Source organism: Rhopalosiphum padi, chromosome 3, assembly GCF_020882245.1.
Source record: "Rhopalosiphum padi isolate XX-2018 chromosome 3, ASM2088224v1, whole genome shotgun sequence".
In the NCBI taxonomy this organism is placed as follows: Eukaryota; Metazoa; Arthropoda; class Insecta; order Hemiptera; family Aphididae; genus Rhopalosiphum; species Rhopalosiphum padi.
The window spans coordinates 42676112-42697680 of NC_083599.1; the positions used below are offsets into that span (position 1 = coordinate 42676112).

At 28.9% G+C, this 21569-nt stretch overlaps 1 protein-coding gene and 1 long non-coding RNA gene across 14 annotated transcripts in view; both read left to right on the plus strand.

Moving 5' to 3' along the window:
* The window catches only part of LOC132926935 (uncharacterized), a 405462-nt gene that overhangs the window by 231497 nt on the left and 152396 nt on the right, over positions 1-21569 (plus strand). The window lies entirely within an intron of this gene.
* LOC132927147 (toll-like receptor 7) lies at positions 16103-20822 on the plus strand. The gene is made up of 3 exons (XM_060991609.1): positions 16103-16187; positions 17992-18404; positions 19052-20822. The coding sequence occupies exons 2-3, from the start codon at positions 18019-18021 to the stop codon at positions 20820-20822; spliced, it is 2157 nt and encodes a 718-aa protein (XP_060847592.1). The 5' UTR covers positions 16103-16187; positions 17992-18018.

Sequence of the window (21569 nt, forward strand, 5' to 3'; positions counted from 1 at the left end):
TTATTTTTTGATAAAAAAAAAAAATCTATCATCGAACCAATTATACTTTCCATCAAATATTTCGTTAATAAAAATTTTGATTGTATTCTATATAATAATATGTATTTGTTATTTGTATAATTATATACGTTGTTAAAATATTAAGCTTTAATCGTATAAAAATTAATAATTATATTGGTTTTCAGGCAATATTTCTGTTATTCTCCTTAGTCACGATTATCAGTACCTAATATCTATATTTAGATTGTGTTTTCGTCTATTTCTAGCGAAATTAAAATTTTCCCCATGAGCCCGAGACATCACAGTGTACAACGACGATTATTCATACGGTCTAGCTGTTAATAAAAGTATTTGTTATCGTAGACCGTAGACTGTATAATATTGACTAGTGCATTTAGTGCGATTAACATTTAACGGTCGGACGTTGTTAGTTATGCGGTGGTATTTTTGTTCTATAGTGGTACAACGTGTTAATAATTTTTGATTAATTTGTTAAATTATTGTTGCAAATGTTGCTTAAAAATTTAAAATGAAGAAACTTAATACTAATGAAAAAAAACGTAAACTTGTTTCGGATTATTTTAAAGTACAGAATAAAATTACCACAATTGACAAAACCGACAAAACTGAAGAAACAAAAGATAACCCCGGTCTTAAACCAGAAACAACACAACCAGAACATATTATGTCGGTAAATATTGATTTAAATAATGTAAATAAATTTGATATTGGTAATTTTATTGACAAATCATATGAATTTAAGAGTAATGAGGATAAATTGGAAATTTTGAACAACATTTGGGTACCAGAAAGTAATTATATATTTCCGAAAATAGGAAACCGAAATTTAAAATTTCAATATCAGTGGTTGCAAAAATGGCATTGGTTGGCTTATTCATCTTTGTTAAACGGTGCATTGTGTAAGTTTTGTGTGCTTTTTTCTAAAAAAAAAGGTGGTATTGGGGATCAAGCTCTTGGTGTCCTTTGTACTGTACAATTTAATTCATGGAAAAATGCAATTGAGAAATTTAGTTTACATGAAATGAAAGAATACCACAAGAATTGTATTATAACAGTTCAAACTTTGAGACACAATGTTTCAAGTAATACTTCGATAAATTTATTGTTAGATCAATCATTAAAAGACCAAATTTCATTTAATAGAAAACTTATAATACCTGTTATTGAAACAATTATATTATGTGGACGACAGGGATTAGCTATGAGAGGTCATAATGACAGTGGTCCTTTAGCATTAAACTTTCCAATAGAAAATGATGGCAATTTTAGAAGTATTTTAAGAAATACTTTAAATCATAATAAAGAATTATTCGAAATTCGGTCTAAAGCTAATAAAAATGTACATTACCTAAGTCCAACAACTCAAAATGAAATTATTAACAGCTGCCAACTTGTAATATTAAACAAAATCGTATCAGATATTAATAAATCACAATGCTTTTCAATTTTAGCAGATGAGACGACAGATGTTAGTGGTATAGAACAATTTTCTCTATCAGCTAGATTTATTAAAGAAAATATTATAGTTGAATCATTTTTATTATTTGTACCTGTATCTAGTACTACTGGAATAAATTTGTCTTTAGTTATAATTGATACCCTAAAATCAACTGGAATAGATTTAAAATACTTAAAAGGCCAGGGATATGATGGTGCTGCTTGTATGTCGGGGAAATTTAACGGTGTTCAACAGTTAATTAAAAACCATTATCCCCAAGCTTTATATGTACATTGTAGTGCCCATAGTTTTAATTTAGTAGTATCAACATCTTGTGCCATGCCCCCTATTAGAAATGCTATGGGTACAATTGAAAGTGTTTATTGCTATTTGAACACACCTAAACGATTACATATTTTAAAAAATGAAATTTTTTCTATAATTACTGATACAAAAAAATTAAAACTTCAACAATTATGCCACACAAGATGGATACAAAGACATGATTCAGTTTTAACATTTTTAGAATTGTACCCTGCTATTATAAGTTCATTAGAAATTTTTCTGATGATAGTGACAGAGAAACTTCTTCAAAAGCCTCAAATTTACTTATTTCTATACAAGATTTTCAATTTTTAACCAGTCTGCAGATTATAAACAAAATTTTTGGAATAAGTATTTTTTTTTGTAAAGTTTTACAAAAAACCCAAATTGACCTAGGTGAAGCTTTAACTTATGCGACACATTTATCATCAGAGCTTAAAAAAATTAGAGATAATGCAGATAATGAGTTCAAGATCATTTTTAATCAGATTTTAAATTTATCAGAAAAATATAATATTACAATTAAAACTCCTAGATTGTCTAAAAACAGGTTCATAGAAATAATATTCCTTGTAACGATACTGAAACTTATTATAAAATTGCAATTTTTATTCCATTCCTAGATACATTTCTTCAAAGCATTGAAGACCGGTTTGTAAACCATAAACATATTTTTACTGGATTTCAATGTATTATAAATTTTGAAAATGAAATAAATATAAATGATATTGAAAAACTCACTGAGTTTTATAAAGAAGATTTGGAAGACATAAAACAAGTTTATGAAGAAGTTAAAATGTAGCACTCTTTTTTAAAAACTATAAATAAACCTAATAACATTTTAGAGTATTTAGACGTCTGTGATAGTTTAATATTTCCAAATGTTTATAAATTAATTAAAATATTAATAACTTTGCCAGTGACAACATGTACAGCTGAACGGTCCTTTTCAACTCTTCGTAGGTTGAAGACTTATTTAAGAAATACAATGAGTCAAAATAGATTAAATGGATTGGCATTATTAAATATTCACCGAGAAATAACAGTAACTCCAGAAGAAGTTCTAAATCAAATAACTAAGACAAAAAAGAAATTAGACTTTGTTATTTAATTTTCAATTAATTTAGGTAGGTAAGTTTACCAACAAATTTTGGCAAACCCCCCCCCCCCATGAGAAAATCCTGGCTACGCGCCTGCGTACATGTCCCCAACTCCACGCATTCAAAATGTTGACATTTTTTTCAAGTCAACATTTAGCAGTCATTTAGCAACAATTTGCAAGCATATTTTCACAATTTGCAAGTCTATTTTTTAATCGAAATGTGTCTCCAGCCCCACCCTAAGTTTTTTTATTTTTTCGATTAAAAAATAGACTTGCAAATTGTGAAAATATGTTTGCAAATTGTTGCTAAATAACTGCTAAATGTTGACTTGAAAAAAATGTCAACATTTTGAATGGGTGGAGTTGGGGACATGTACGTGAAATTTTCGAGGCATAATAATAATTAATAGCACGCCTATAACGTATGCATATAATATAGATATATTATAAAAATACTTAATAATTAGGAAACGGATTAGCTTCAATAACGGATGATCTAAAAAACAAGAAAAATGCCTTAAAAAACTACGATTTAATGCACTTATAATAGAGTTTGTTATAAATGCACTAAAAAAATTCTCTTAAAATTATTTTTAACAATTAACATTGAAAACATTTGTTATTTATATAAATTGTTATTCTTAGGTATTAAATATTCGTATCATTGTAAATACCTAAGTGTCTACACGTTTCAACAATAATTTCATCTGGCATCACATTTATGTGATCGGTATAAAGACATAATAAATAATAAAAATAGAAGTACGCTAATATTATACGATAAATAATATTTAATTTTATTCTTTTAGAATGAATTATGGAATTTTAATTATTCCTTTATAAAGATGATTTAAAAACATAAAAAAATTCACATAAAATGTCAAAAAAAATGCAAAATAAAAAGTACTTAACATTTTTTAATTCCTTGATATATTAAATGAACTTTGCGTTAGGAAAAAGAAAAAAATGCAATTTACATTTAAATCCGTCCCCTAATAATAATACAATTCCCGATCAGTATTTAAAATTACCAACTTTTCTACTTGGACCGTAACATATATATATATATATATATATAATTAAGTATACAAATTAATAATGCATTGTATATCACATTATTACGTAATTACGTTTATTCGTCTAATTAGGTTCAAGTTATCTAAAAACTAAAAAAAACTATTTTTGTGACTCGGTAGTTAGAGTGTAGTGATAGAAAGTGAGCGCTAGACATGAGATCGGCGATAATATTAAATAACTTTTTTGGAATATATTACAATAAAATTATTTTTAAATGAAAAAACATAGACATTTTAAAATTGAAATGACTATAAAAACATTGTGTTTTTTTATTTTTGAGATTGTTTGTTACTGTCCTCAAAACAACTAATGAAAAACCAAGTAATAAATTTTCAATTTTCAGCTGTAAAAATTATAAATCAAATACGTTTTATTATAATAAAAAGAACAGTATTTATTGAATAAGACATCAATCGAAAAAAACATAGAACGTTTAAAATGTCTATGTACTATAAATATACATCTAAAAGATACAAAATATTTTTAAAATTATATAATTTTAAATACTGCTTAGGTATATGAATAAAGTCAATGATTTTTGTCTCTCTATTATTTTCTTTAATTTAGAATTACAGCAAAAATAACAAAATCAATTTTAAAAACTGGATTTGCATGAAAATTTCTTTTTTCTTAGTTTTTTAATTATTTTTTCGTATTATTTTTAAATTAGTGAGAATTTATACAACATAACTATAATAAAAATATCAAATGTGATCTTTAAACTTGAAAACAAATAAAAGAAATATCGAGAATCTGCTACTTATATTTTATATTTAATGTGTTATTTTGTTATTCTAATAAGGTGGGATTTTAATATTAATAATCTATAGTTGCCAATTGGTAATAGCTAAGCTTTATTATTTATAAATTTGTAAAACTAAAAGATATGTTACCAATTAAAACTATACATATCACATATCTTGCATTTTATTAATCTATATTTCAATAGAGTCTTCTGGTCTGAATAGCGCAAATAAAAATACTATTAAAATTTCGCAACAAAACCTAAATACTGCATATTAAGAATAATTTTAAACGAAAAACCTTTATAAATCACAACAAAACTAAATTATAAACTCTTGGGTGCAGGTTCTAAGTGCATAAGATTCATAATACATTTTAAGTACATGGTTTGAACATCTAATAAAACGTTCTTCATAAGTAATTCATATTGAAATTATAAAAGTCTAAAAAATATACATATAAGTATAATTATTTTTTATAGATATTTGTATTTCAGATTTGGAAAAAATAATGATAAACGATGAATAATAATGTTTATTACTTTATTTTAAATCAAAAAAATTTTACGTATGTCGTATACATGAATTTTACTATACACAATACAATTTCAAAATAAATTGATTAACTTTAAGAGGAAATCAAGAAGTTCCATCGCTGGATGGATTCTTCGCTCAAGTCATCAGTCCCTTTTATTTTATTTTTATTATATTCCTATCTTATCAACACTTATACTCATTGTAAAAAATATTATATTTACAGATTGTATAATAAAACAAATTAAAAACAAAAAAAAAACTTTAAGAGGACGCCACACCATCAACACGTGAATTTGTAATGTGTCCGTCTTACCATAGTTAAATATATCGCGCTCCTAGAACAAGACAACTTAAAATTTATTTCTTTGAGAAAAATCGATTTGAAGTTTGGACCTAAGATATTTTAATGAGTTTTTTACTTATGCGTTTGAAATTTAAATACTTTTAATCATACTTTACAATATTAATTTTTCAAATATTTTGAAATTCACTCTTAAACCCGAAAATTTAAACTTGTGGCCATTTACAAATTTTTAAGTAAATTCAAGACTGCCATATTTTGAGATGTTACTATATTGCATATATGACAATTTGGCGCAAAACGAAAAGTTATTGGTTATTCTATTTATAAATACAATAGAGACATATTTCGTGTTGTGGCTGCATTATCACAAATTATAAAATGCAATACTGCCTCAACTCAAAATATTGCTGTTTTGTACTCAACATATTACACGGTAATTAGTTTTTATTCAGTGCAAGAACGCCACAAGTCGAAATAAGGCAGTCTTGAATTTTGACTTCAGTGATAATTTGGATAAATAAAAATAAGTATAAAGTAAATATGGCTCTCTTGCATTGAAAATTAACTAACATTTAAATAATTCAATACTGACACATCTCTATAGTGGTTAAATAAAAAATGATATTGAATGTGGCGTTCTTGCATTTTATAGAGCTTATTTTTCTCTATTCAACAGTAGTCATAATTCAAAATTGATGAATTTATTTGAGTTGTGGGAGTCTTGTTCTAGGAGTGCGATATAATATAGTATATTTAATTTATGGTCTTACATACAGTCAAACAACATAGCAAGTTTGCGTTCAGTACATAGGCATTTACTGATATTATCATTTCAAAGTGAATTATTGCTATGTAAAATATTTCAACTTTAAAATGATCATAATAACTTTAAAATTATAATATCAATAAAAGCTTATGAGATGACCTTGACAATATTCTTACCTTTAAGACTGATAATTATTATTAAATTCACTTTAATATTTAAGCTAAAATATATTTGATGAACAAAAATTTACTCTGTGTATTATGTACGAGTATGTAAGACGAATACATCACATGCGGGTGCAGCGTCCCTTAATTGTTTAATATATTATAACTAATTATATAATGAACTGTTTTAGAAGTTGTAGTAAAGGTGTTATTAATTTATAGTGACTCAATCGACAGCTGCAAATATAGAGCAAAGCAATACTTAGTACTTGCCTTCAGTCTTATTTTTATTTTTTATTTTTTATTATTTTATTAATTAGAAAATATGCAGGCTAATAAAGGTTATCTCCACGGTGTAGAAACGTATACATATTAAATGTTTTCAGCTTATCTCGTTGTTACGTAAGTAGTAAGTCATTGTTAAAAATTTATTAAATTTGGATTTTAATGGTAAGCAATTGAATAATAAAATTATGATTTTGAGAAAAGGAGGTTATTAGGTGCAATAAAAATATTAAATTTAAAAAAAACACGTTTTAATAAAACAATACGTTTCTTAGCTATACTCTGCTCTGCAGCATCAAACAAATATATTTTAAATTTTAAATTTTAAGTGAACAAATAATCAAAAATATTATATAGTAATTTCCCGTTACAACGAATACCAATACAACGAAAAATCCCGTTCTAACGAAAGCCAAAGAACTCATAGAAGTCCCCTGCCGAAAAGCAGGGCTTATAAAGAGCTTATTCTAATTTTCGTTACAACGAAATTTGCGTTATAACGAAAAAAAATTCGATCCCCTGGAGTTCGTTGTAACGGGATTTTACTGTATTATATAAATGTACGCAGAATTCATGAAATTTTTATTCAAACATATTCCATACATATTTTATAACATGTTATATGTGTACCTATTTCTCTTTTATACTTCTTATCAATCTATTATTATGATCATTAACCAGCTGCTGATTTAATTCAAGTACATTATATTTTGTTAAATAATTAGGTATTGCCTGTTTTTATTAAAAAAAAAAAATTGTTATTATTATTAAACATAAAACCAAGCAAAAAAAAATATTTACATAATTTTTTACAATAACTATATTGGAATAAGTTGAACACATTTTTCGTAATTATTCAAATAAACTCGAACAGCTTTACTGAAAATACGTAATCGATAAAATATGATTCTTCATCACAACAAAATAATATTATATTTAGGTACCTTCTGCCTGTGGTTTATTATTGAATTTAAATTTAAAACATTTTGTTCGACCTATCCATAACAGTGATCTACATAATAACAAGGTAGGTGCGCGTATACTTCGAATCTATAATATACTACCATTGATTTTATTGATTTTAATATAATATAATATTATTATTAATTATCAATGATAGGTACTACCTATAAATCAAATCCCAGTTTTCAAACTTGGTTACACAGTTTTAATTAAATTCAATTAGTGTGAATTTTGGAAATAAAATTGAAAATGATTGTCAATCACAAATTCACAAGTATAGATTACTTCGAAATTAAATGTGATTACAGAATGTAAGTAGTAGGTATGTCTACATTTTTATTTTACACCTGTTTAATAAGACAGCAGATAGTAAAATCGATCACTTTCGATTTATTTCAGAAAAGTCATTGGAATGTGTGTTCTTATATTGTAAATGGAAAAAATACAATACGAATTGTGGGTGGAGTAACACAATACAGGCAGGCTTAGCATTGTAACATGAACATTGTGACCCTTTTTAACTGACAATAACCTCCCCATCGTCTTATAATATACTGTAGTTGTACACGAAAAAATGTGTATGTACAGTTGTTGTATTAAATCTATTGAATCCCAAAACAATTAATCATGACAGGCGATGGGTTGGTCGTCGGCGACGTAGGCATCGGATGGCATATATAGTTCGTACATAATGACGATTTCTGCAGCCGATCATAGCCATATAACTTAAAAATTCGTAGATTGAATTCAGCACGGCCAACCTTCGTTAAAATTATAAACTACAAAATAAAATAATATTTACAATGTACTATGCTCTGCACATCATGTTTATTATAGTTAACATAATAACATCCGACAGTGACAGTAGCAAAAATATCAATTGTAAATTAATAAGTTCCCTAATTTAAGTTCTTATAAAAGAGCAAATTACTTTATTATATTATATTATTGAAATGTATTGTCTGGCTAACAAAGAAAACGAAAGAACTTCAATTAAGTATCAAACGATAATTGTGATAAGAATTTCAGAAATTGTATAAAAACGAATAACATACGCGCAATCAAAATGTGAATATTTATTTATTTAATGAGATATTAAATAAATAAATGATTAAATAATTGATTTGTTGAAATTGAGACCATATACCATACTGTAGGGGTGGTAAAATTGTAGCATATTATGCAATACGACATGCAGCAATTTATTGTGTTTGTCTTAGCTACGCGTGTTGTCACACTTCAAAGCCATGTTTTAATGTAACTATATAATTTTAACTGAAAATCGGCAATATTTATTTTGCTATTTACAAATCTAATACAAAGTTCTTTCTATCTTTTTTCTTTTGTCGTAGTTTGTCCAAGTTTAGTAGTTAGGTTATTGTTTTCTCCAACCTCATAAATTATTTTTTTTATTAAATGTGATGGGCTCACCGAACACATGATATATTATATAGATTATAGGTGTATATTACCTTATATTGTTATATTATTAATGGTGTACACTCATTACTACACCTTCATAGCGCTTAAACCATAATCAATATTATATTATTATAGAATTTTATTTTTAGATCTTAAGTAGAGTGATAAATGTATTGATTTTACAATGATGTGTGCGCTTATATCTATGTATCATCATTCATCAGTATTTGAACCATAATCTATAGGGCTCGGAAGTTGTTGTATTTGCGTGTTTAGATTTATTGCTAAGTGAGCTAGAAATTCGTTCTAAGACACTACAAAAAACACATCAGAAGTTTATAGTGCATATTTTTGCATATTTAGTGATTTATAGATTTTAAAGCATATTTTATAATTTATAAAGATTTAGTATGAACATTTGTAAATAAAAAAATAAATACATTAATATTGAGAGATATTATTAGATATTCTTGTATAGTATTTTTTTTTATTATTATTTTTTTTTTAAATTATGATTAAAAATTAAAAATCAGAATTATTTTTATTGTTTTGCTTTTCCCTTGTTTATAATATTTTATAAAATATTTCTGCCAATAATAATTTTGCGTAAAAAAAAAAATATAAGTTCATATTTTTAGAGCATATTTGTACTTTTTTAAGCACATAAGTGCATGCATATTTAGTACTTTTTAAGTGCATTAAGTTCTGAGCCCTAATAATCAATATTATATTATTATAGAATTTCATTTTTAGATCTTAAGTGGGGTGATAAATGTATTGATTTTACAATGATGTGTGCGCTTTTGTCTATGTATCATCAGTATTTGAAGCAGTTACAAATTTCCTGCACTTTTTTTAATAATTTTTAAAGTTTTGCCGAATATTTATATATTTTGTATTTAATTTTTCGTCGTCCGGTCTTAGGTAGGTATTTTATAATATTGAACGTTTTTCTTTTTTTTAAAGAGTGTGAATGTATACGCTCGTCGTTAAGCCAACTGTAATAAACTAAGCGGCTGTCGGCTAACGTATAGGTATGTATAATATTATTAATTATATAAAAAGAAACAACTATCCATTTAATAATAAAATTACATCAACTTTATGTAGGCGTCGTTTTATTTTTTGACTCACTCGCAGGCGCGCGCGCACACACACACACACACACGTAAAACATGTGCCGTTGAAATGCTTTGTAGTGGCATCCCGACCTAGCATTTAAAAAACATATTATCTTATGATGCATATACGGTTCTAAATGTGTCGTCGTAAACAGGTTATAGGTTTTGAGATTTTTCTTTATTTTTAAAAATATTTCGAGTCTATGTGTACGCATGGTTGTATCCGCTATGATGCGATAATGAAAGCAGAAAGACAATAAAATATGTCTGCAGCAGCAGTAAGCATAAACACACAACAAGTATAGACAATTTAGGAAGGTGACGCCGCTACATTATCCCTTGTAGTCAGACCCGACATCAAGGCGTCAATCCACTACATGAATACATTATATTATTTATAGGTACTTAACTATATATTCATTGTCCGTCTGTCCGTGTGTGTGTACCTATATATAGTATATGATAAAATCGTTCGGCGTCTTCCATTCGGTTCATTCGGACAGGCTATTTCGGGCCTACACAGTACACACACACACACACACACACACACACACACACACACACACACACACACACGTAGCATTGTTAACGGACCGATGACTATCGTCGTAGTGTTTTGAAATAAATTAAACACACACGCTTACCTACAACATCTCGAATGTTATCCGGGTACATGGTGAAAGGGCGGCGTCGGCTAGAGGACCGAAGAAATGTTACACGTGTCACGTACTCAAGCACACACAGCAGACGCTCGTTCGGTACGCATAAAGTTGTATTTTATATATTTTGTACCATAACACGTAATACAATAATATTATTGTTTATCTTAGTATATACGCATATAATATTACGGGTACGTTGAAAGTGACGTATTAATGAACAGAGAGAAAACGAGGTCCAAGAATTCGTCGGTATTTATTATACAATAATAATAGTAATAATAATAAATATTCATAGGCCATAGTATCCTCTTCCTTTTCATACTCTGCCAGTATTACTCGCCGTCAAGTCGGGTTTAATGTTTTGTGGAGTTCCTGTTTGTTTACGCGCGCGCGTGTGTTTGCGTGAATGTGTATGTGTGTGCATAAGGTATTTAATATTCGTGTGGATGCAACAGGACGGCATAAATTATAATAATATATAAGACGAAAATCGTGAGCGCGCATCAAATTATATATTATATATTATTATGTATATATCGTATAACAAGCGGGTATAAAATAATATATATTATTAAGTTACACGTTATGTATTTTACCCCGCCGCCGGCTATAGCCTGAATCCAACATTCATTTCCATCACTAGCTATCCCTCTTCCTCTTCAACCTCCCCCGTATCGTTATTCTTCTTAATTTTCTTCTTTATCGTCGTTTACATTTTTCCCGCTCGTCTGCTTTGTCCCGAACACACACAACAAAAACACCATAGAGTCGGGTCAAGGCCGAGTATATAATGTATTTTATGTTTGAAATAGGTATAACGATAAATCGGTACCGAATAATCCCATTAGTGCCAGCCCACCCAGCATCCTAAAAGCCGGTTATCAATGTCAGAAGAGTTCAAAACTTAGGGTGAATAAAAAAATGCGTTTCAAAACGCAGCGGTGACCAAACCCAAACAACAACAACGACAAAGACGACGGCCATAATGTATTATTAGTTATTACTATTACTATTATACGTATTAGAAAGGAAGATTGATAATTTAATGCCCATACGTTGAGCCCCACGTCGCGTATATTTAATTTGATCTCATCAAATTCGTTGTAATATCGAAATTGAAAAAGAAAGTACCTATGCGTTCGATAATGTATTATGACGGTGGTTTTATAATAATGGGGTATGAATTTATAACATTATATTATCATACCACAGAGGAGGAGTACCGGGAATATTAGTATTGTGGCCGCACACACATTTTGTATTATAGACGCTTACAACAAAGACGATGATGATGGCGATAAAAAAAAAAAAAGGATTTAATCCAGCAATCTCGTATACTCAGCGTCTGATGCACATTAATTCAGCATTAAAATGTATTATTATCGTGTCTTCTTAATCGCTTTTTCCCGTCGTCAGATCATATTTATTTTTATGACCAAAAACACAATAAATGGCTTAAATCAAAATTAGTTTTATATAATTTATAAAATTCAAGTGAATCAACTATAATAATATTGATTATACTATTTATACTCCATATTTCACGTTTAAATAACACGGATTACGAGTAATTTAAGTGTACGAGCACTACGAGTACCCAATAAAAACTATTAGTTCACGTAAGTTGAGTCTGAGAGAATCAATTATTCGGCAATACCGCAGATACCGTAGAGACGCTGTTTTAGTATTAAACCATTTGGTGACTTATGATAAAAATTAATGTAATAATAGAGTAAAAAAATCTAATTATTTAAATATTATTATATTTTCAGATAACACTGTGTAATATATTTTTGTTTTTTATATTAAAAAAAAGTACTATGAATATATTTATGGAATAAAATTGAAGTACTGCTATAGGTATATCTATAAACAATAAATAATAGTAATAATAGTTAGTTAAAACTGATAATCATTTATTTGAATTTTAACTTTTAAAAGCTAGTTAATTTTTCAAAAGTTTGAGTTATTGTAATTAAAAAAAAAATTGGTAAGTAAATTGTTTTCTTTGTATACGGTGGTTTTATAATATTTCGATATACAATGAATATACTATATACATATATAATATGTATGTATGTGTATGACGTATGTATGTATGGCGTATACATGTATGTACGTATGTATGTATGTATTCACTCGTATATGTGTTGTAGTCAAGCTAGTAAAGACAATATATAATGTTTAGATAGTATTTAATTAACTTTTTATATTTTTGAAATATAACGCAAGAAATATTAAACAATATTTCTAAAAAAATGTATAATTTTACTATTTGACAAGCGCTTCTATGTGCAATAAAGTAAATGGATTTTTTTCTCTTAAGTATATAAAAATTATTTAAGACATTCAATGTCACAAGAGTATTTAGAAAGTTTAATGTGAATGAGTATTTAAAAAGAAATGTTAACTAAAATTAACCCTAATGATATTTATTGATACGGTGGCTGCATAAAGTGGTGTATTAAAAAAAATTAATGTATTAATAATTATGATTATATAGATTTTTATTAAAATAAAATAATATTAGAGTAAGAATTATATACTTGTTTTGTAAATGTATTGCGAGCGAATAAGCGATCAAAAAATGTTTGAGCTCTTTTGTTCTGGGTCCTTGAATTCAATTCCTGGTAATATAAAACAGCCCTATCCGCCCCTGTAAAAGGCCGGAGCTATAACGGCGTAATCCGCCGCGTTGTTCGTTGAACTAAAAATGCATTGGTTGATTTTTGATTCGATGGAAAACGCCGCGAAATACGAACGCTGCGTTCGAAACGCGGCGAATACGCCGTGTATAGCTTCGGCCTAAAAATACAAACCACTAAAACCAAGTTTTCATATAATAATATTATGTTAATGATAAATATTTTATTATTATTATTATTTTAAAAAAAAATTAAAAAAAAATTTGAAAACCACTAGAAACCTCAAAAAAAAAAAAAAATGTTAAGTGAAAAAGTAACACGTATTGCGTTCGGGACGCAATTCGTTTAGAAAGGTTTGTCTACCTGTTTTGGTATGCAATTCGTGTGCACTGAAAGTAAGGGTATGTAATTTGCATCTCCCACAGGTAGCCGAAAATAGAATTTGTAATTTGCACCAAAATGATTATTTATTTGTTTGGTTATTGATTATTCCATTATGCATTTCTTTTTTTAAACCTTACTCAGTGTCTACATCGTTTTTGAAGATTTCTTTTAATTTAATCTATACATTATAAAGTATTTAAACTTGACATTTAATACAAGCCGATACCCTTGTATTAATTAATACTCATAGAGTCATAAATTATGCAATCTATAAATATTTAAAACGTTATTATTTTTATACCTTAAAATAATGAAACTATCCTCATAAGCAGTGAAAACTAAACTCAAATATAAACATGTACTTAGGAAACATGGCTTTGATCAAAATTTTTCATTTGCACGCCAAAATTATCCCGTCTCAATATTATTTATGTTTAACTATATGTAAAAAAAACATCAATCAGTTTTAAAGCTTCACTATACTATTTACCAACACTGTCCACTATGTATGATTTACAAGTGCAGACCTCTTCGACGTGTTCCAACATAACACTCACGACTCGTATAGCCGTATGCCGTCAAATCCAATCTGCAGACACTGCTCATTTTAATATTTCAAATTTTCGCGGGTTTATTCAATCAATACACACATTAATTTGCAGTGGCGGCTCGTGGGTGCTGGTGATGGGGGTGCGGCTTTAAATATAATACATGCCTCTAGTCATAGATATAACAAATTCAAATTAAATATAATTAAAATAATAAAATGAAACACAATACACATTATCATAAGCCTTATTATTTTATTCATCAAATCATTCAAATCTTTATAGTATATTAATATATAATTTAAAAATAACTAATTTATGTACATTTATTGTACACGCATGTACAATGACACGATTACCATTTATAAGACTTCGTTTATTGTTTATTATAATATAGATGATAATATATTATTATATTATTAATGTGTTTAAAATAATAAAAATGTTTAAAGATAATAATCGACAATAACAATAGCGATTAGCAACTGACAACGACGAGCGTATACAGTTAATTTTAAAAATAAACACTAATATTTTACTGTATGGACGACGCTGCCGGTCGTCCAGACCCCGCAATAAGATCGCAGCTTAAACGTACCCGCACGAACACGATTGCAATGCCATCGGCTATAATGTACGTATTCAGAATTACGTCCAGACACTGCTCGTGTGTCCATGCGTATCCATATGCTCCTGGTATCTGAGGGAAACAAATTTAATGTTCGCATACGACAAAATATATTAGGAATTTTAAAATTGCAGTCTTAATAAAAATAATTTTTTTAAAAATAGAGAATTAAAAAAATTAATTAATTTTCTTCTTTGAATTAATTTTAGTAGGGGGTGCGATCGTCCCGTCGTCCAAGCCACGAGCCGCCACTGTTAATTTGTCCTGCGGCGGCGGCAATACTGAGCATATAAAAAAAAATGGTATTTCGCATTCCAAACTCCCCCGATTGTTAATGCGTCAACTATACCTACCTTATGCTATAAATGTGAACCTACGTATCGTTCATGTACCACGAGCTTGTTGAACTAGTTCTATAGACTATATTAATATGTATATAAATCAGTCGCAAACGAATATATTATATTATATAATATAGTCTTAGACCATTGTCCCTTTCGTCGACGATTGGTTTATAGATTTTTTAATCGAGAAAACGGTTTTTTCCTCGTCAAACATAATTATAGGTAGTGTAATAATAATAACAAAGCATGTATAGGTACGTGAGTCATGTGGTGGTGCGATGTTGTCAAAACCCCGTCGGTGCCAGTGGGAGACGACGGTGATTGGGCACACGCGAGCACCGCCACCGTCGCTGCATCCACATCAACCCCCCACCAAGGGTCCCACTAGTTTTTCTGGTTCTGCGCTCAAGGAACGATTCACCGACCGAGTCCAAAATCATTATGCACTATTCAGCCACCAGTTGCCGTATGTCCCTCTACCGCAGACCACAGATCATCAGACCACCGCAGTCATAGTGGCGATTAACAACAACCGTCACACCAGTACTTGGGTGCGAACGTTTCGTTTACGAATTTATAGTCGATAATAAATATAAAAAGTGGTATAAGTAGTGCGAGTGTTAATATCGATCTCTAACTCAAACCGGTTCACGTCAATCCGATATATTCATCAACGGCCGAGTCATCAGACCGTTTTTTTTTTATTGGGGTAAGTCTATTCTTGTACATGTTCTGCACTTACTGGCTAATTACTACCTAAACACATAATAACACATAACATATACGACGATTGCGATGCAAGTCGGTGGTGGCAGCGACTGCGGCGGCGATCTCGTCTGATTTAATTAGATATAAAACAAATATAATAAGTGCAAATGAAAAATAAAAAACAATTTTGAGCGTATACGTGCCATGGAGATCTAAGTGAAATCGAAAATGTTTTTTTATGCACACTGGTTTTTGGAATTCACGTATATAACCCATCTATTACTACCTATATCGGCTATATCATATTAATATCTTTATGCTACCACCACACACACACACGCGCGAACGTGACGTCGTGTGTCGTGAAATTTATTCGCCAACTAGAAAATTGTTTTTATTATTATTATTTATTATATATATATGTATACGCGATACGCCGATACGCGTACATAAGTTATATACTAACATGTGTGTGTATTTGTGCATATATATACTATATATACATATCGTGTATGTACATGTATACTTGTATATACTTGTTGCGCAAGTTTTTTTTTTATTATTATTATTATTTCAAATGGATGTAATTTAAATTTATCGTAAATTCTGTAAATTTGGTAAATTTAGATAATTCTTGTATATCACCATAGGGACACCCTCAGGAACTCTTCACTGCCTCTTTCATGAACTTATTATATTATTGTAACGCTTATTTTTATTATTTACTTAATAGTATAAGATTTTCATGGTACTATAAATTTAATGAATGACTTTATATAAGTACCTTGTAGTGTATTATAGACTAAGGTATATATTTATATTTTAAGTTATTTTATAAGTACATAAATATTAAAAATGTACCAATAAAATAAATTGCAAATTAATGAAGTTAGATTCATTAGGTACCTTACATAATATAACATTAACACCAAAAATCAAAAATCAAAATAAATTCTAGTTTTAAGTTTTGATTGTCTTTCTCTCTAGTTATACCTATATAAATAGTTAAAATTAAAATTAATTTAATAATAAAAAAAAATGTATTAATATCATATAGTTGTAGATATATATTATATATTATGGTAATACACTATCAGTAGTTGTGGGAATATTGAACTTTTACGGTTTAGTTTATATTATCAGCTATTCCATTCTACTGATAAGTTATGAATATTCACCACGTTTAATTTGAGGTGTCACATGATAATTTTTTCGGTAAAAAAATATTTACCTGTAAAAAAATAGTTGGTAAATTTACCGAGCTTACATCTCTAAATTTAATTTCGCCAAAGTCCACAAGATCAGACTACAATAACAAGTTTTAAAATGTGTAGGTACATATTATATTTACGGACAGCGGACTTTTAGGATGCGTCTCTATAATATGGTACGTATATTAAATATCAGAACGACTGAAAATGAACTGCTTTATTTCCGTAAATAAATAAAATATATTATTAAAACATGATGGTGCAAGCAGTCACTTTGTACATTGTTTAAACCGCATAACTCGGACACTTTGTACGGTCAGGTAAAATTTTATATTGTAGAACGCGGACACTTTGTACTATTATATATAGTTATATAAGTGATGGTATAAGTACACTCGCTTAACCTGCAGATTTTCGATAACATTCGTGAATTCATAACTCCATAAACAATTTTTTATAATTTGATATGCTTATTTACAATAATTGGAAAAATTTACTAAATTAGAACTTCTAATATTGCTTATACAAATACACATTAAGTTTTAATCGATTATTTAAACGTCAAGTTTTTAATTTAAATGATTTATTTTTCAGAATTTGAATTGAGAAATTCACCGCGACATGGCGACACGTATATCCATTATAGTGTTTATAACACTATTGGCTTACGTATGCAATACAGGAGCCTTTCCATCTAAACAACTTAACTGTCCAGAAGAATGCGATTGTCATTACTCCAGAATTAACTGGGTGACAGACTGTTCGAAAAGTAACTTGGTATCCATGCCATATAAAGAAATCGACAGAAATGTCTACGTACTTTATATGAACGGAAATCTCCTAAAAGAAATCGAACCGTTCCCAGCCAATATCAAACTTAGGACATTACAGTTGTCCGAAAACTTTTTAACGAAAATTCATAAAACAACGTTCGCTGGACTTCGTTACTTAGTAGACATAAACTTGTCGTCTAACTTGATCAATTATATTGATCCTCAAGCATTTGTGTAAGTTTATTAGTTACCTACACATTTATTTAATACATAGGTATCAAGGATTTCGCGTGTATACGTTTCTACAAAATATATTTAGTTAATAAAATGACACGAGCTCTTACTTCAGCTTTTAACTTCAATCGTATTTAAATTAAATAAATTAAGTCACTGTTTCCGTGTTTGCTTATTCAAGGTCGATTATATTGTCAGCTGATATATTATATACGTACATTACATTTTTATGCGGACACACTAAACAAAAAAATATTATTATGAATGTTTTAATTATCTATTTAAATCAATCTTATCTTAAAATAGAATATTAAAAATGTTATATATTAGGTATTTTATTTTTAATGTTCATTGTATGATTATTTGTGCATTGTCCGTAAACAAAAAGTAAAATTATTATTACGAGCTATTACAAAACTGTTGGTTTATTTTGTAATGATACAATTAATCTTTCAATAAAGATATACTTATATTTTTATTTTTTATTAAATAGGTTTATTCCGATATAAAATAATAAAGAATTAAAACTATGTCTACTTTACCTATTAAAACAGTTTTATTGTTTGCTTTAAAATGAGAAAGTATTTAAATATTCAAATATAATTATAAATTTAACACTTATTCGACATTTTTCATACTTGTTTCAGGGATAGCGCTGGATTGATTACGTTAGAATTACAAGGAAATCCATTGAAACAAGTTGAAGGTCCATTCTTAAACTCCAAGTCTTTGCTGAACCTATACCTGGCGAACAGTCATCTAACAAAATTATCACCGCATTTTTTCGCCAAAATCAGAGGTCTAAACAAACTTGATATTTCTGGAAACCCTCTTCATATCATTGAACCAGGCACATTTGATCCTCTTACAAGTTTAAAACATTTAATTCTAAATAACTGCAATCTTACACACATATCGAGCGTAGCTTTTAGTAGTCTCGGTGACCTGACGATATTGGAATTGGCTGGAAACAATCTTAAAAATCATGTTGACTGGACTTTAATACTGGGTAATTTAGGCAGATTGGAACATCTCGATTTAAGGCAATCAGGTATATCAAATTTTCCCGACAATGTATTTTTCAAGAATAAATGGCTAAGAAGTCTAGTGTTGGCTGAAAATGAATTATCTTATCTTGACGTGGCTACGACTTTGGGTCACAATTTAGTTCATTTAGATTTTCTAGACCTCAGTTATTGTCATTTAAAAGGACCTTTATCTAAAGACGCATTCGCTAATGCAACAAAATTACGTACCCTCATATTATCTGGAAACGATTTTTCTGCAGAAGATTTAGCAGTAGCTTTATCACCTTTATTAAAACTAGTGAAACTTTCATTAAGTGACTGTGGATTGACCAAGTTGCCTGCTAACACTTTCCATAAATTTACTAAATTACATGAATTGGACATATCAAGAAATCCTTTAAGCAATACCTTTACAGCACTTTTATCTCCGTTGGAATCATTGGAACATTTAGATATGGGTTACAGTAACTTGCAAAGAATATCCAAAACGACTTTCTCAAAGATGTCTGCTCTAAAAACGCTTATTTTGTCTGGAAATAAACTTAAAAGCCAAGAATTAGGTGTATTTCAAAATCTTACGCGTTTAGAAATATTAGAGTTGAATAATTGTGGATTAAGTCGTCTAAATGATATAGTGTTCTATGATAACTTTACATATCCAAACTTGGAAGAGTTAAGACTTTCAGGCAATCCTCTTCAAGTTCCCGAAGAAGGAGCAATACTGCCACCTCAATTATCAGGTTTAAAGAATTTGGACATGAGTAAATGTAATTTAAGTAATTTACCTATTGACGCTTTCACTACAACGCCCAACATTAGCCAGTTGTTATTGAACGATAATAATTTAAAGAATGACGAAGAAGGGTCTATGAAGTTTTTAGAAACGCTGACTAGGTTGGAACAGTTGGACTTGAGTTTCAATAATATCACGGCAATCAATCCTGATAAATTCGGGTATAACTATCAACTTACGTCGTTACGACTGGTTGGTAACCCTTGGAAATGCGATTGTTATGTTGTGGATATGTGGCAATGGGCAGCGTTGTCCACAGGAAACATAGACGTGTTGGTAGATTCCAGAAGACTGGAGTGCAATTTCGATCCCAAAAGCACGCCTATTAAGAAAGCCAAACTGACAAGACCCGGAAGTGAAATCACAACTAGTGTACAACGTACGTGGGTCTGGTATGTGGGCGAGGCGAATTGTCCATACAGACCAGTGGCAGCAAGACCAGCCAGGATTGTTACCAGAGAAATTCACGAGTATCAGCCGATGTTGTCAGAAATTGAAACCGAAACGCAAAACAAATGGTTACCTCTAATAAGCTTCTGCGCTATTTTGTTATTAGTTTCAGTAGTTATGATGATTGTGTTAGTAAAACGTAAATAAAATCCAACAAAGAAAGACAAATGCATCTCATGTGATTATTCGCAAGAAGACAATGATGTGATGTAATTTAAAGGAACTAAAAATGTATCCCGTAAAACTATTATTTCAATCTTAAGCAAATATTTTCATTATTATAAAATATATTTATATATATATATATATAATTTTTTTTTCTAGTAACGCAACATATTTTACTATTTCTATACACCAAACAAACATTATAAAAATCATTAAATATAAACTTGGAATTTTGGAACTTTATCATTCTTTTAATTATGTTTAGATTATTATCCAATATTTGTGTTCCTAGCAGAAACGTTCCTAATGGTCGTAGGGTGCAGGAAACAGTCAATCAAAATCAATGTTTCTCACTTTTATATTTTCATTTCTAATGCAAGGTCATCCAGTGCAGGGTAATAGTAAATTTGCACATTTTTAAACGAACAATAGACTAGGTACTAATCGAGTTTCACTGTTTATGTTATTTTAATTATTATTCGAATTAACTGATCAAATATGTATTGTATATTCTACTAGTCTAGTTATTAAGCTTTTAATGTTTTGTTTAGGTACGCTCTAGTGATGTTAGTCTTCGACCGTAATATATTATTATAATCATGGTTTAGGATTATGGTACACCTATATTACTGTTCATTCAATTTAATAATTATAATAAAGATTATCAACTTAATAAAATTAAGATGTAGAAAAATAAATATTCTTTATTCTTTTTATGCTAAATGTATC

Excerpts from the sequence above, each read along its gene's own strand:
- LOC132927147 (XM_060991609.1), top strand. The coding sequence starts at position 18,019 with ATGGCGACACGTATATCCATTATAGTGTTTATAACACTATTGGCTTAC. Across the intron at positions 18,405-19,051 it reads ATTGATCCTCAAGCATTTGT|GGATAGCGCTGGATTGATTA; the intron begins GTAAGTTTATTA and ends TACTTGTTTCAG.